This window comes from Sycon ciliatum, chromosome 11 (genome assembly GCF_964019385.1).
Source record: "Sycon ciliatum chromosome 11, ocSycCili1.1, whole genome shotgun sequence".
NCBI classification, from domain to species: domain Eukaryota; kingdom Metazoa; phylum Porifera; class Calcarea; order Leucosolenida; family Sycettidae; genus Sycon; species Sycon ciliatum.
In genome coordinates, this window is record NC_088653.1 from 9827349 (window position 1) to 9845519 (window position 18171).

The 18171-nt window shown below is 46.7% G+C and overlaps 1 protein-coding gene across 1 annotated transcript in view; it reads left to right on the forward strand.

The window, feature by feature from the left end:
• The window catches only part of LOC135827465 (uncharacterized), a 79937-nt gene that overhangs the window by 20043 nt on the left and 41723 nt on the right, over positions 1–18171 (forward strand). Inside the window, exon 3 of the mRNA XM_065339959.1 lies at positions 1562–1824. Within this exon, the coding sequence (XP_065196031.1) occupies positions 1562–1824 (263 nt within the window). The remainder of the gene's footprint in view (positions 1–1561; positions 1825–18171) is intronic.

Genomic DNA, 18171 nt, shown 5'->3' on the forward strand with positions numbered 1-18171 from the left:
GAGGGTCAGTCTGTTCCTGCCACATAGAGACGGGTAAACTAGGGCTCGCACCGCCACTGAGACTTGTATTTTCAACCGACATACATGCGAATATTACATCCACCATGTGGTTGAGCGGGTATAAGCCTAATTCTAGAAGTACTCTTGTATCTTGATTGCACGCGCAAGAATGTTATGCTCTGGGTATCTGTTTCTTCTGTTTAGGTATAGGCTAGATTAAGGCAAGATTAAGGTTCGAACTGGCCTAAATGGTAATATTGATGATGGGTGACCTTTGTTACTAGTATGTGGCCTGCAAATCACTCCGTAAGCCTTTGAGCTGGTCACCTGACTCTAGGTTACAAGCTCCACCGCAATGTTCCTACACGCGACTGTCTGGGTGTAACTGTAACCGCATTAGCAGCCTATTTCCAGATGTGTCTTACCATGTTCTAGTATGGTGCCTGCATCACCTCTTCAGTAGCCCCTGCTACATACGTCCTACTATGTGGTAGTCTGCGAGTAATCAATTTATCCACAGGGAGTCTCAATATATCCCAAAACTTGTCTTAGATGACTGTGTTTGCAGTTTTCTCACAATCGAACTATGTAGGCTGAAGACACTGCTCTCAACTTGCGATTGCAATAATCGCTCAAGGAATGGGACCTATATTCGTTGAGTTATAGCGCTCAACGAACGCGCATATCGCCATACGCTCAAAGACTTTTCCGCAGTGCATTGGCACTTGATTTTATGTGTGATGACTGGCGCTCTAGTTTATTGATTGCCTTGTAGCAGTAGCTTTCCCGGAGGCTATATACCGTGGAATATTTATAAAGATTGGTTGCCTGATTCACGGGCCTTTCCGGATGGCGTTTTTTTATATTTAAATTTGACCGTTTTCCCTTGTTGCAAGAACCCTAGCAGCAGTACCCTGCCAAAGAGATAAACAAGACGCCTTGCAAAATGACTCCTGATTACAACATCATACATCCACATGCACACTTGCCTAGACAAAGACAGTTTGGGGAATGTCATTACAACTAACATCACTAGGTAGTTCTAGAACAGCCTGCATGTCTGCAAGTGCCAAGGTGTGTGGGTATGTGTGATGTACTAAGTATGCATGTGCATCACAACACAACACTTGGAATCCACTTCTCGCTCATTTCCTTCATATAGTGGTACAATGTTGTGCAGTGCACATAACAGACTTACTGAAACCTATCCCCAGTCAAGTTCGTGTACCAGAAAGCAGTTATCTGGGTTTGCCAGTGCTGACCACACTTTACAGTTCTATATCATCACTGCTATATCACTAGTAGAGGCTGGCTGGCTTTGATGTAGATCCGTCCAACCTTTCGACCTAGGTCCAACAGATGGTGACTTTGCCAAAAAGTGATTCATTAGTTTTCAAAGATGCCATGTTGACAAATACATGTTTAACAGAAGAAAATGATGCGTTCCTTGTCCCAGTAATTAGCTATACACCATGCAATCCCAGTATTTACCAACGCATCATGCAATCTTACCATGTACAAGTAGACATTGCTTTTCCATGTGCTTATGTTTGTACTGTAGCAATGGAAGCAGCGTCTGAAGAGGAGAGTAAGTACAAGTATCGACCACCAAATAGGGCTAATGTGGACAGTGATCACTACTACTCAACCAATGCGCCTCACGCAGATCTGGTGAGAGCATGTGAAGATGACGATGTGGAACAAATCCGACAAACCGTGAATATCGGCACTCCAACCGAACCTGTGATTAGACCGGATCTCTTGGAACAAGTGCCGGAGCCATACTTTCACGTTTTGTCTACGAGAATTCCCACGACAATCATGGTAAGTCAGAAGTATATCCTCCCTCCCCCAAGTGAATGCTGCTTTGCCAGTGTCGCACCAAAGCAATTTTCACCTCTCAAACTATGTACAACTTGCAATTAATATCAACGACTTTTAGTGATGCATTAGTTTAGGGCTGCAACGGGTAGGGGTTTTGTCGGGTAACGGGTCCAGGTATTTTATCCGGGTAGCGCGGGTACCCTGTTGGGTATTTTTGACACAGTTTGTACTGTGAGTGTGCACTTGCGCTACATAGAAATTGTACAGCAGCATGTACATGTAGCCATGCTGTTTACATGCACCGTTGCAAAAACACTGTACTCCAACCACCTGATCGAATTCTCAGGAGAAAAATGGATTCCCTACTACTTCCTCCGGAAACAAAAACTTCGTGACTTTTTCATATTACTTTTCAAGGAGTTACCGAGCTCAACAAAAGTGTTCTTTTGGAAGAGAAACACTTCAACACATTCAATCGACATATCTACAATATTTACAGGATCGATTAGTGGGAGTAGAGTCTCAGTCTGGGTCGCCATCGCTCGACTCATCACCGCTGAAACGGTTCCAAGTCGCAGGTCGATTAACGCGATGTCGTATGTCACGGAGGAGCTTCTCCGTGTCCATGATCGTCTTCGCTGTTACCTGAATGCCTTCCCAACATCTCGGCAGAGACCACGGTAGCGCTGCAGCACTAGTACGCATTGCCGCCTCCGCTCTGGCTTGAGGATGCCCCGGAGCAACAAATACAGGCAACACCAAACATTTCAAATTTCCTCCGAGGGATATAATAGTGGTACCAGCACTTCCCGGGTGCCACAATCAGATCTAGCCTTCTCCTTTGCGACCAAGGACACATAGTTGAGGCTGCTAGAAAAGGCGAGATCATCCACGTTGAGGTCTGGGCTCTGCAGTGGCTGAACGACTTCTATTTTGAAATTGTTCATATTGCTCTGTTGCGCGAAGTGACGACTGTCACATCTCTGCGTTTTGGAGTTTTGACATCTTGCCGACTTGTTCGCATGCAAACAGGCGTTTCGGAGATGGCGAATCTTTCAAAACGCTAGCTGCTATTGCTATTAATTTTCCACTCTTCTTGCTCCTCGGTACCATTGTCCTGCTTTCTCAAGTTTGGAACTAAAAAATAGCTACGACGAGAAGTGAGCGCAGTGCTTTTCTTCCCATTGCGCCTGATGGACGAAAAATGAAAAAAAACATGTTCTCTTTGCATTGTTTGCAGCGTCGACACCCTTGCTCAGCGACAACTGTCGGCTCTCCAAAATATGAATCATGCTTTCCTACGATTCCGAAATGTCATGTCAGTGTTTCAGGCTAACAGAACCAGAGAGAGAGAGCAAAATAACAGCAGCGAAAAGTAGTGGAAAAGTCACGAAGTTTTTGCTTCTGGAGGAAGTACGGGTACGGGTAGCACGGGTACCCTACTACTCGTTGACACCTCTACATTAGGTACATCCAGAGTACATAGCCCCCAAAAATGTGCAACTCAACCATCGGTTCTGTCCTGACAGAATTCAAAGTTGACATCATCTTTATGATACAAAGCATGTTGTACATGTCTCATCCTCTATCTGTGGAGGACGAATAACATTATGATTCCATGTAATGTGTTAACAGACAGTGAATACGTTGTAAATCACTCACTAGAGAACCATTGCATCATACAATTTTGTCGGAACAGCACTGTATCTGGAAGGTGCACACCATTTTAACGGATGATAATATGTATTTTGGTGTTGGGCTGACTGCTCAGTGTTCTTCTTTTTCTCTCTCTCTCTCTTTCTCTCCTATCTCTCTTCTTCATCCTTCTACTCTACCTATCTCTGTCAACGCTTATCCTTGTGAGAAATGCCAGCCTGTAGCATGCTGGCTCGTAGTTCACCGACCCTCGCTAAAGCGAGAATTGCAACGTTCAATGTACGCGGCCTAACTTCAAATGTCAAGAAACAGCAGCTAGCGAAAGACCTATTGTCCTACAGAGTGGACGTCTGCGGCCTCCAGGAGCTAAAATTTGCAGAGCCGTTTGACAGGTCTATCGACGACGGATACAGGCTTGTGGGCTCTGGCCAGGACGCGGGTCACCACGGGGGAATTAGATTCGCCGTGTCGAAATATTTCAACGAATTCCAGAGAAAACATAAAAAGCTGTCGGACCGAGTCGACTACGCTGACTTCTCGCTGCCCGCAAAGAGCTCCTCAGAGGCCTCTGTCGATGTGAGATTCGTTGTGGCGTATGGACCCACAGCCCCGTCGGCAGACAAGAACCCATCGCTGAGAGAAGATTTCTACGACTGCCTCTCTAAAGCATAGAATACTCCTAACAGCCGAACTCTGGTGTCTGCTTTGGGCGATTTTAGCAGCAAAGTCGGCACCAGCAAGACGCCTTGCATTGGTCTATACGGTAGAGGAGTGCGGAATAACAACGGCCAGGCGCTAGTTCAGTGGGCAAATTCGTGGGAAACTGTCCTTGCCAACACCCTTTTCCGTTATTCCATGCGCTACAGGACAACGTGGACTGGCTCAGTCACAAACAGAGATACTGGTGTAATCAGCAGAGTATACAATATGATTGATTTTATCGCAGTACCGGCTCGCTGCAAGTCCCTTATCAAACATGCCCGCTCGTATGCAGGGACACTGACGTCAAGCGACCATAAAATTGTCATCGCCGACATGGATTTCCAACGATTGTTCAAAGCTTATCGCTCAAACCCAAAAACAAAGAGGTCCGATGGTCCATTGGCTGTACGGAGGCTTTCATCGGACGCCACGGCGAGGCAAGACTACAAAGCAAAATTCAAAGAAAGCGTTTCCATCAGCCATACCAACTCTTGCTCAGAAGAAACTCTTAAAAATACTCCTTGTCAGAAATGGTCCAGCGCAGTAAATGGCACCCTGAAAGCGGCAGAGAGCAGTGTTGGCCATATTCACAGATCCACATCCGGGAAGTTAACTCTGCCCAACCAGGAAGTGGCATGCCTATCGGAGCAGCAGCGGGAGGTTCGGCTTCTTGCAGAGTCGGGTCACCACTCCTTGGCAGAGCTAAAGAGGCAGCGGAACCAGATACAGCACAAGATCCGTTCTATTCAGCGGGCTGATGCCTATGAACGCCTTGACAGACTGGCAGAGAAGGTGGAGCAGGCACCTGACTCAGCACAAATGTTCCTTGCTGCTTTGGCCATGAAAAGTGGATCTCAGCCATCCAGTATCATGGTCAGCTCTGCTGATGGCCACATTTTGGCTTCAGATAAGCAGAAGGCAGAGCGCGTCACTGAGCACTTCAAGGATCTATTCTGTAGAGATCAATCAGCTGCTATCCAGAAGCCAGTCCCTCACCGGCTAAGTGTGGCAATGTCTCCAGCGGAGGTGGAAACAGCGATGAAATGACTCAAAAACGGAAAGGCTTGTGGGCCGGACAAAGTTCCTTGAGAATTACTGAAGTATGGAACATCACAGCTACCCATCGTGGCGGCAGACATCATCAACCAAAGCGTTGCAGAGAGTGCCGACATTTCATCGCTCATCGGACTTGGCACACTGATTCCTTTACAAAAACCAAAAAAAAATAGAGGACCCGTGACTAGCCTGCGTCCCATTGTCCTCCTGAACACCATCCGAAAAGTTTTCTCCCTTGTAGTGCTCTGCCTCATCGCAAAGAACGTTGCTCGTTATGTCGGTCCAACTCAATCTGGCTTCAGACAAGGCCGAAGTACAACAGATGTGGTATGGACACAGCGCTGGATTGCGGCGAAGGCGACTCGATACAACTGGGAATGCCACATGCCGGGAATTGACATGTCCCGTGCGTTCGACATGATCGATCGCACCGAACTGTTAGACGTCATGGCATCAGTGACTGGCCCCGATGAAGTGTGCATGATCCACACACAAAATCAGTGAAAGTAGGAAAGGAAACTGCCAATCCGTTTCTCAGCACCATCGGCACCCCCCCCCCCCCCCCCCCCAGGGAGATGGCCTAAGCCCTGTTCTTTTTATTTGTTACCTGGAGGCAGCAATGCGCCAAGTGAGAGCAAACCTTCCCGAACGCCCTTTCGCCGACCGTCACATACCCGGAGAAACAGGGTACGCCGATGATGTGGCGTTGTACTCAGCTGGCGAGGGTTGGCTGAAGCGAAGCCTCCCCATCATTAGCGCAGAACTCGGGGATGGGTCCCTTACAGTAAACGAGACCAAGACCGAATTCTTGCGTCTAACATCAACTTCAGACTCCTGGCGGTCCAGCAGGCAGCTAGAGTCCCTCATTGGCGACAGCGAGGACTTGGAACGGACGAAAGACCTCGCTTCGAGTGCATATGGCAGGATGTATAGCCTCTGGCTGAGGCGTGGGAAGGTCAGTGAGCAGAGGTGCATCCGACTGTATAATGCCCTGGTTCTGCCCGTTCTTTTGTATAACTGCGGCGTATGGGGGATTACAGCGGCACAAGCGGAATCGCTGAACGCATTCCACCGGAAGCAGCTCCGACGGCTCATTGGCATAGTTTACCCAGCCAGGATGTCAAATACTGAGCTGTATGAGAGGTGCAACACGGAACCACTATCTGACATCGTGGACAGGAGAAGATGGCAGCTAACCGGCCATATTCTCCGTATGGACAGGGATGCGCCGCCATGGATCACGCTGACGAGCTATTTTGCAGGAGATGCCAAGGCTGGGCGTGGACATCCAAGGACATCCATTGCGACGCGCATCACAAGCGACTTACAGAGAAGGAACATCTACCTGAAGCGAAAGCAATCAGCTGGAGAATGTGAGGGCCATCGCTCTGGACAAGCCTACATGGAGAAATCTGGCCGACAATCCATGATCTGGCGTCACAGGTCATCAGTGCACCGTGTTAATAATTATCTTGATAATGGAATTTGATCATAGGAGATAGGACAGAAGCGGAAAGTATAATTATACTTACATAATTATATTATTACGCGTGCTGTGGTATTATTATTATTATTATACTTTTTGTTACAGTCCTTATTTTCTGAGAAACAGAAATCAGATAGAAAAAAACTACATAGAAAGACCAGAAGTGTATTCGCAATCATTTGAAGCATCCTAGTCAAACAAATATTTTCACACAGCACTGTAGAAAAAAATGTGACCCTGGACTTCTAAATTCATTTCCTTCTAGTCACATGCCATGATGGCTAACTTTACAACACACAAAGTTACCAACGAATGTCTGATGTTCCACGGACCGGGATAGTGAGACAATGAATTTTCAAGCTTTGAAAAGCTCACATCGCATGATCATGACTACCATCTGGAACACACAAAGGGAATATCCTTCGTAAGCCGAGCTTGAGGAGGCTTATGAACTAGTTGCTTTCACTCACATAGCAACGAGTTTGTACATGGGGTAGTGGTCTACTCGAGAATGTACTCACTAGTAGTGGTCTACCAAAGAATGTACTCACGAGTAGTGGTCTACCAGAGAATGTACTCACGAGTAGTGGTCTACCAGAGAATGTACTCACGAGTAGTGGTCTACCAGAGAATGTACTCACGAGTAGTGGTTTACCCGAGAATGTACTCACGAGTAGTGGTCTACCAAAGAATGTACTCACGAGTAGTGGTCTACCAGAGAATGTACTCAGAAGTAGTGGTCTACCAGAGAATGTACTCACGAGTAGTGGTTTACCCGAGAATGTACTCACGAGTAGTGGTCTACCAGAGAATGTACTCACGAGTAGTGGTCTACCCGAGAATGTACTCACGAGTAGTGGTTTACCAGAGAATGTACTCACGAGTAGTGGTCTACCCGAGAATGTACTCACGAGTAGTGGTCTACCCGAGAATGTACTCACGAGTAGTGGTCTACCAGAGAATGTACTCACGAGTAGTGGTCTACCAGAGAATGTACTCACGAGTGGTGGTCTACCAGATAATGTACTCACGAGTAGTGGTCTACCAGAGAATGTACTCACGAGTAGTGGTCTACCCGAGAATGTACTCAAGAGTAGTGGTCTACCAGAGAATGTACTCACGAGTAGTGGTCTACCAGAGAATGTACTCACGAGTAGTGGTCTACCAGAGAATGTACTCACGAGTGGTGGTCTACCAGATAATGTACTCACGAGTAGTGGTCTACCAGAGAATGTACTCACGAGTAGTGGTCTACCCGAGAATGTACTCACGAGTAGTGGTCTACCCGAGAATGTACTCACGAGTAGTGGTCTACCAGAGAATGTACTCACGAGTAGTGGTCTACCAGAGAATGTACTCACGAGTAGTGGTCTACCAGAGAATGTACTCACGAGTAGTGGTCTACCAGAGAATGTACTCACGAGTGGTGGTCTACCAGATAATGTACTCACGAGTAGTGGTCTACCAGAGAATGTACTCACGAGTAGTGGTCTACCCGAGAATGTACTCACGAGTAGTGGTCTACCCGAGAATGTACTCACGAGTAGTGGTCTACCAGAGAATGTACTCACGAGTAGTGGTCTACCAGAGAATGTACTCACGAGTAGTGGTCTACCAGAGAATGTACTCACGAGTAGTGGTCTACCAGAGAATGTACTCACGAGTAGTGGTCTACCAGAGAATGTACTCACGAGTAGTGGTCTACCCGAGAATGTACTCACGAGTAGTGGTCTACCAGAGAATGTACTCACGAGTAGTGGTCTACCAGAGAATGTACTCACGAGTAGTGGTCTACCAGAGAATGTACTCACGAGTAGTGGTCTACCAGAGAATGTACTCACGAGTAGTGGTCTACCCGAGAATGTACTCACGAGTAGTGGTCTACCCGAGAATGTACTCACGAGTAGTGGTCTACCAGAGAATGTACTCACGAGTAGTGGTTTACCAGAGAATGTACTCACGAGTAGTGGTCTACCAGAGAATGTACTCACGAGTAGTGGTCTACCAGAGAATGTACTCACGAGTAGTGGTCTATCAGAGAATGTACTCACGAGTAGTGGTCTACCCGAGAATGTACTCACGAGTAATGGTCTACCAGAGAATGTACTCACGAGTAGTGGTCTACCCGAGAATGTACTCACGAGTAGTGGTCTATCAGAGAATGTACTCACGAGTAGTGGTCTACCCGAGAATGTACTCACGAGTAGTGGTCTACCCGAGAATGTACTCACGAGTAGTGGTCTACCAGAGAATGTACTCACGAGTAGTGGTCTATCAGAGAATGTACTCACGAGTAGTGGTCTACCCGAGAATGTACTCACGAGTAGTGGTCTACCAGAGAATGTACTCACGAGTAGTGGTCTACCCGAGAATGTACTCACGAGTAGTGGTCTACCAGAGAATGTACTCACGAGTAGTGGTCTACCCGAGAATGTACTCACGAGTAGTGGTCTACCCGAGAATGTACTCACGAGTAGTGGTCTATCAGAGAATGTACTCACGAGTAGTGGTCTACCCGAGAATGTACTCACGAGTAGTGGTCTACCCGAGAATGTACTCACGAGTAGTGGTCTACCAGAGAATGTACTCACGAGTAGTGGTCTATCAGAGAATGTACTCACGAGTAGTGGTCTACCCGAGAATGTACTCACGAGTAGTGGTCTACCAGAGAATGTACTCACGAGTAGTGGTCTACCAGAGAATGTACTCACGAGTGGTGGTCTACCAGATAATGTACTCACGAGTAGTGGTCTACCAGAGAATGTACTCACGAGTAGTGGTCTACCAGAGAATGTACTCACGAGTAGTGGTCTACCAGAGAATGTACTCACGAGTAGTGGTCTACCAGAGAATGTACTCACGAGTAGTGGTCTACCAGAGAATGTACTCACGAGTAGTGGTCTACCCGAGAATGTACTCACGAGTAGTGGTCTACCCGAGAATGTACTCACGAGTAGTGGTCTACCAGAGAATGTACTCACGAGTAGTGGTCTACACGAGAATGTACTCACGAGTTGTGGTTTACCCGAGAATGTACTCACGAGAAGTGGTCTGCCAAAGAATGTACTCACGAGTAGTGGTCTACCAGAGAATGTACTCACGAGAAGTGGTCTGCCAAAGAATGTACTCACGAGTAGTGGTCTACCAGAGAATGTACTCACGAGTAGTGGTGTACCAAAGAATGTACTCACGAGTAGTGGTCTACCCGAGAATGTACTCACGAGTAGTGCTCTATCAGAGAATGTACTCACGAGTAGTGGTCTACTCGAGAATGTACTCACGAGTATGGACAGGGATGCGCCGCCATGGATCACGCTGACGAGCTATTTTGCAGGAGATGCCAAGGCTGGGCGTGGACGTCCAAGGACATCCATTGCGACGCGCATCACAAGCGACTTACAGAGAAGGAACATCAACCTGAAGCGAAAGCAATCAGCTGGAGAATGTGAGGGCCATCGCTCTGGACAAGCCTACATGGAGAAATCTGGCCGACAATCCATGATCTGGCGTCACAGGTCATCAGTGCACCGTGTTAATAATTATCTTGATAATGGAATTTGATCATAGGAGATAGGACAGAAGCGGAAAGTATAATTATACTTACATAATTATATTATTACGCGTGCTGTGGTATTATTATTATTATTATACTTTTTGTTACAGTCCTTATTTTCTGAGAAACAGAAATCAGATAGAAAAAAACTACATAGAAAGACCAGAAGTGTATTCGCAATCATTTGAAGCATCCTAGTCAAACAAATATTTTCACACAGCACTGTAGAAAAAAATGTGACCCTGGACTTCTAAATTCATTTCCTTCTAGTCACATGCCATGATGGCTAACTTTACAACACACAAAGTTACCAACGAATGTCTGATGTTCCACGGACCGGGATAGTGAGACAATGAATTTTCAAGCTTTGAAAAGCTCACATCGCATGATCATGACTACCATCTGGAACACACAAAGGGAATATCCTTCGTAAGCCGAGCTTGAGGAGGCTTATGAACTAGTTGCTTTCACTCACATAGCAACGAGTTTGTACATGGGGTAGTGGTCTACTCGAGAATGTACTCACGAGTAGTGGTCTACCAAAGAATGTACTCACGAGTAGTGGTCTACCAGAGAATGTACTCACGAGTAGTGGTTTACCAGAGAATGTACTCACGAGTAGTGGTCTATCAGAGAATGTACTCACGAGTAGTGGTCTACCAGAGAATGTACTCACGAGTAGTGGTCTACCAGAGAATGTACTCACGAGTAGTGGTCTACCAGAGAATGTACTCACGAGTAGTGGTCTACCCGAGAATGTACTCACGAGTAGTGGTCTACCCGAGAATGTACTCACGAGTAGTGGTCTACCAGAGAATGTACTCACGAGTAGTGGTCTACACGAGAATGTACTCACGAGTTGTGGTTTACCCGAGAATGTACTCACGAGTAGTGGTCTACCCGAGAATGTACTCACGAGAAGTGGTCTGCCAAAGAATGTACTCACGAGTAGTGGTCTACCAGAGAATGTACTCACGAGTAGTGGTGTACCAAAGAATGTACTCACGAGTAGTGGTCTACCCGAGAATGTACTCACGAGTAGTGCTCTATCAGAGAATGTACTCACGAGTAGTGGTCTACTCGAGAATGTACTCACGAGTATGGACAGGTATGCGCCGCCATGGATCACGCTGACGAGCTATTTTGCAGGAGATGCCAAGGCTGGGCGTGGACGTCCAAGGACATCCATTGCGACGCGCATCACAAGCGACTTACAGAGAAGGAACATCAACCTGAAGCGAAAGCAATCAGCTGGAGAATGTGAGGGCCATCGCTCTGGACAAGCCTACATGGAGAAATCTGGCCGACAATCCATGATCTGGCGTCACAGGTCATCAGTGCACCGTGTTAATAATTATCTTGATAATGGAATTTGATCATAGGAGATAGGACAGAAGCGGAAAGTATAATTATACTTACATAATTATATTATTACGCGTGCTGTGGTATTATTATTATTATTATACTTTTTGTTACAGTCCTTATTTTCTGAGAAACAGAAATCAGATAGAAAAAAACTACATAGAAAGACCAGAAGTGTATTCGCAATCATTTGAAGCATCCTAGTCAAACAAATATTTTCACACAGCACTGTAGAAAAAAATGTGACCCTGGACTTCTAAATTCATTTCCTTCTAGTCACATGCCATGATGGCTAACTTTACAACACACAAAGTTACCAACGAATGTCTGATGTTCCACGGACCGGGATAGTGAGACAATGAATTTTCAAGCTTTGAAAAGCTCACATCGCATGATCATGACTACCATCTGGAACACACAAAGGGAATATCCTTCGTAAGCCGAGCTTGAGGAGGCTTATGAACTAGTTGCTTTCACTCACATAGCAACGAGTTTGTACATGGGGTAGTGGTCTACTCGAGAATGTACTCACGAGTAGTGGTCTACCAAAGAATGTACTCACGAGTAGTGGTCTACCAGAGAATGTACTCACGAGTAGTGGTTTACCAGAGAATGTACTCACGAGTAGTGGTCTATCAGAGAATGTACTCACGAGTAGTGGTCTACCAGAGAATGTACTCACGAGTAGTGGTGTACCAGAGAATGTACTCACGAGTAGTGGTCTATCAGAGAATGTACTCACGAGTAGTGGTCTACCAGAGAATGTACTCACGAGTAGTGGTCTACCCGAGAATGTACTCACGAGTAGTGGTCTATCAGAGAATGTACTCACGAGTAGTGGTCTACCCGAGAATGTACTCACGAGTAGTGGTCTATCAGAGAATGTACTCACGAGTAGTGGTCTACCCGAGAATGTACTCACGAGTAGTGGTCTACCCGAGAATGTACTCACGAGTAGTGGTCTACCAGAGAATGTACTCACGAGTAGTGGTCTACCAGAGAATGTACTCACGAGTGGTGGTCTACCAGATAATGTACTCACGAGTAGTGGTCTACCAGAGAATGTACTCACGAGTAGTGGTCTACCAGAGAATGTACTCACGAGTAGTGGTCTACCAGAGAATGTACTCACGAGTAGTGGTCTGCCAGAGAATGTACTCACGAGTAATGGTCTACCCGAGAATGTACTCACGAGTAGTGGTCTACCAGAGAATGTACTCACGAGTAGTGGTCTACCAGAGAATGTACTCACGAGTAGTGGTCTACTCGAGAATGTACTCACGATTAGTGGTCTACCCGAGAATGTACTCACGAGTAGTGGTCTACCAGAGAATGTACTCACGAGTAGTGGTCTACCAGAGAATGTACTCACGAGTAGTCGTCTACCAGAGAATGTACTCACGAGTTGTGGTTTACCCGAGAATGTACTCACAAGTAGTGGTCTACCCGAGAATGTACTCACGAGAAGTGGTCTGCCAAAGAATGTACTCACGAGTAGTGGTCTACCAGAGAATGTACTCACGAGTAGTGGTCTACCAAAGAATGTACTCACGAGTAGTGGTCTACCCGAGAATGTACTCACGAGTAGTGCTCTACCAGAGAATGTACTCACGAGTAGTGGTCTACCCGAGAATGTACTCACGAGTAGTGGTCTACCAGAGAATGTACTCACGAGTAGTGGTCTACCAGAGAATGTACTCACGAGTAGTGGTCTACCAGAGAATGTACTCACGAGTAGTGGTCTACCCGAGAATGTACTCACGAGTAGTGGTCTACCAGAGAATGTACTCACGAGTAGTGGTCTACCCGAGAATGTACTCACGAGTAGTGGTCTACCAGAGAATGTACTCACGAGTAGTGGTCTACCAGAGAATGTACTCACGAGTAGTGGTCTACCAGAGAATGTACTCACGAGTTGTGGTATACCCGAGAATGTACTCACGAGTAGTGGTCTACCCGAGAATGTACTCACGAGTAGTGGTCTGCCAAAGAATGTACTCACGAGTAGTGGTCTACCAGAGAATGTACTCACGAGTAGTGGTCTACCAGATAATGTACTCACGAGTAGTGGTCTATCCGAGAATGTACTCACGAGTAGTGGTCTACCCGAGAATGTACTCACGAGTAGTGGTGTACCAGAGAATGTACTCACGAGTAGTGGTCTACCAGAGAATGTACTCACGAGTAGTGGTCTACCAGAGAATGTACTCACGAGTAGTGGTCTACCCGAGAATGTACTCACGAGTAGTGGTCTACCAGAGAATGTACTCACGAGTAGTGGTCTACCAGAGAATGTACTCACGAGTAGTGGTCTACCAGAGAATGTACTCACGAGTAGTGGTCTACCAGAGAATGTACTCACGAGTAGTGGTCTACCAGAGAATGTACTCACGAGTTGTGGTGTACCCGAGAATGTACTCACGAGTAGTGGTCTACCCGAGAATGTACTCACGAGTAGTGGTCTGCCAAAGAATGTACTCACGAGTAGTGGTCTACCAGAGAATGTACTCACGAGTAGTGGTCTACCAAAGAATGTACTCACGAGTAGTGGTCTATCCGAGAATGTACTCACGAGTAGTGGTCTACCAAAGAATGTACTCACGAGTAGTGGTCTACCCGAGAATGTACTCACGAGTAGTGGTCTGCCAAAGAATGTACTCACGATTAGTGGTCTACCAGAGAATGTACTCACGAGTAGTGGTCTACCAAAGAATGTACTCACGAGTAGTGGTCTACCCGAGAATGTACTCACGAGTAGTGGTCTACCCGAGAATGTACTCACGAGTAGTGGTCTACCAGAGAATGTACTCACGAGTAGTGGTCTACCAGAGAATGTACTCACGAGTAGTGGTCTACCAGAGAATGTACTCACGAGTAGTGGTCTACCCGAGAATGTACTCACGAGTAGTGGTCTACCAGAGAATGTACTCACGAGTAGTGGTCTACCAGAGAATGTACTCACGAGTAGTGGTCTACCCGAGAATGTACTCACGAGTAGTGGTCTACCCGAGAATGTACTCACGAGTAGTGGTCTACCAGAGAATGTACTCACGAGTTGTGGTTTACCCGAGAATGTACTCACGAGTAGTGGTCTACCCGAGAATGTACTCACGAGTAGTGGTCTACCCGAGAATGTACTCACGAGTAGTGGTCTACCAGAGAATGTACTCACGAGTAGTGGTCTACCAGAGAATGTACTCACGAGTTGTGGTTTACCCGAGAATGTACTCACGAGTAGTGGTCTACCCGAGAATGTACTCACGAGTAGTGGTCTACCAGAGAATGTACTCACGAGTTGTGGTTTACCCGAGAATGTACTCACGAGTAGTGGTCTACCCGAGAATGTACTCACGAGAAGTGGTCTGCCAAAGAATGTACTCACGAGTAGTGGTCTACCAGAGAATGTACTCACGAGTAGTGGTCTACCAAAGAATGTACTCACGAGTAGTGGTCTACCCGAGAATGTACTCACGAGTAGTGCTCTACCAGAGAATGTACTCACGAGTAGTGGTCTACCCGAGAATGTACTCACGAGTAGTGGTCTACCAGAGAATGTACTCACGAGTAGTGGTCTACCAGAGAATGTACTCACGAGTAGTGGTCTACCAGAGAATGTACTCACGAGTAGTGGTCTACCCGAGAATGTACTCACGAGTAGTGGTCTACCAGAGAATGTACTCACGAGTAGTGGTCTACCAGAGAATGTACTCACGAGTAGTGGTCTACCAGAGAATGTACTCACGAGTAGTGGTCTACCCGAGAATGTACTCACGAGTAGTGGTCTACCAGAGAATGTACTCACGAGTAGTGGTCTACCCGAGAATGTACTCACGAGTAGTGGTCTATCAGAGAATGTACTCACGAGTAGTGGTCTACCCGAGAATGTACTCACGAGTAGTGGTCTACCAGAGAATGTACTCACGAGTAGTGGTCTATCAGAGAATGTACTCACGAGTAGTGGTCTACCCGAGAATGTACTCACGAGTAGTGGTCTACCAGAGAATGTACTCACGAGTAGTGGTCTACCAGAGAATGTACTCACGAGTAGTGGTCTACCAGAGAATGTACTCACGAGTAGTGGTCTACCAGAGAATGTACTCACGAGTAGTGGTCTACCAGAGAATGTACTCACGAGTAGTGGTCTACCAGAGAATGTACTCACGAGTTGTGGTTTACCCGAGAATGTACTCACGAGTAGTGGTCTACCCGAGAATGTACTCACGAGTAGTGGTCTGCCAAAGAATGTACTCACGAGTAGTGGTCTACCAGAGAATGTACTCACGAGTAGTGGTCTACCAAAGAATGTACTCACGAGTAGTGGTCTACCCGAGAATGTACTCACGAGTAGTGGTCTACCAGAGAATGTACTCACGAGTAGTGGTCTACCAGAGAATGTACTCACGAGTAGTGGTCTACCAGAGAATGTACTCACGAGTAGTGGTCTACCAGAGAATGTACTCACGAGTAGTGGTCTACCCGAGAATGTACTCACGAGTAGTGGTCTACTCGAGAATGTACTCACGAGTTGTGGTTTACCCGAGAATGTACTCACGAGTAGTGGTCTACCAGAGAATGTACTCACGAGTAGTGGTCTACCCGAGAATGTACTCACGAGTAGTGGTCTACCCGAGAATGTACTCACGAGTAGTGGTCTACCAGAGAATGTACTCACGAGTAGTGTTCTACCCGAGAATGTACTCACGAGTAGTGGTCTATCCGAGAATGTACTCACGAGTAGTGGTCTACCAGAGAATGTACTCACGAGTAGTGGTCTACTCGAGAATGTACTCACGAGTAGTGGTCTACCAAAGAATGTACTCACGAGTAGTGGTTTACCCGAGAATGTACTCACGAGTAGTGGTCTACCAGAGAATGTACTCACGAGTAGTGGTCTACCAGAGAATGTACTCATGAGTAGTGGTCAACCCGAGAATGTACTCACGAGTAGTGGTCTAACAGAGAATGTACTCACGAGTAGTGGTTCACCCGAGAATGTACTCACGAGTAGTGGTCTATCCGAGAATGTACTCACGAGTAGTGGTCTACCAGAGAATGTACTCACGAGTAGTGGTCTACTCGAGAATGTACTCACGAGTAGTGGTCTACCAAAGAATGTACTCACGAGTAGTGGTTTACCCGAGAATGTACTCACGAGTAGTGGTCTACCAGAGAATGTACTCACGAGTAGTCGTCTACCAGAGAATGTACTCACGAGTAGTGGTCTACCCGAGAATGTACTCACGAGTTGTGGTCTACCAGAGAATGTACTCACGAGTAGTGGTCTACCCGAGAATGTACTCACGAGTAGTGGTCTACCCGAGAATGTACTCACGAGTTGTGGTTTACCCGAGAATGTACTCACGAGTAGTGGTCTACCAGAGAATGTACTCACGAGTAGTGGTCTACCAGAGAATGTACTCACGAGTGGTGGTCTGCCAGATAATGTACTCACGAGTAGTGGTCTACCAGAGAATGTACTCACGAGTTGTGGTTTACCCGAGAATGTACTCACGAGTAGTGGTCTACCCGAGAATGTACTCACGAGTAGTGGTCTACCAGAGAATGTACTCACGAGTAGTGGTCTACCAGAGAATGTACTCACGAGTAGTGGTCTACCCGAGAATGTACTCACGAGTAGTGGTCTACCCGAGAATGTACTCACGAGTAGTGGTCTACCAGAGAATGTACTCACGAGTAGTGGTCTACCAGAGAATGTACTCACGAGTAGTGGTCTACCCGAGAATGTACTCACGAGTAGTGGTCTACCAGAGAATGTACTCACGAGTAGTGGTCTACCCGAGAATGTACTCACGAGTAGTGGTCTACCAGAGAATGTACTCACGAGTAGTGGTCTACCAGAGAATGTACTCACGAGTAGTGGTCTACCCGAGAATGTACTCACGAGTAGTGGTCTACCAGAGAATGTACTCACGAGTAGTGGTCTACCAGAGAATGTACTCACGAGTAGTGGTCTACCCGAGAATGTACTCACGAGTAGTAGTCTACCAGAGAATGTACTCACGAGTAGTGGTCTACCAGAGAATGTACTCACGAGTAGTGGTCTACCCGAGAATGTACTCACGAGTAGTGGTCTACCAGAGAATGTACTCACGAGTAGTGGTCTACCAGAGAATGTACTCACGAGTAGTGGTCTACCCGAGAATGTACTCACGAGTAGTGGTCTACCCGAGAATGTACTCACGAGTAGTGGTCTACCAGAGAATGTACTCACGAGTAGTGGTCTACCAGAGAATGTACTCACGAGTAGTGGTCTACCAGAGAATGTACTCACGAGTAGTGGTCTACCCGAGAATGTACTCACGAGTAGTGGTCTACCAGAGAATGTACTCACGAGTAGTGGTCTACCAGAGAATGTACTCACGAGTAGTGGTCTATCAGAGAATGTACTCACGAGTAGTGGTCTACCCGAGAATGTACTCACGAGTAGTGGTCTACCAGAGAATGTACTCACGAGTAGTGGTCTACCAGAGAATGTACTCACGAGTGGTGGTCTGCCAGATAATGTACTCAC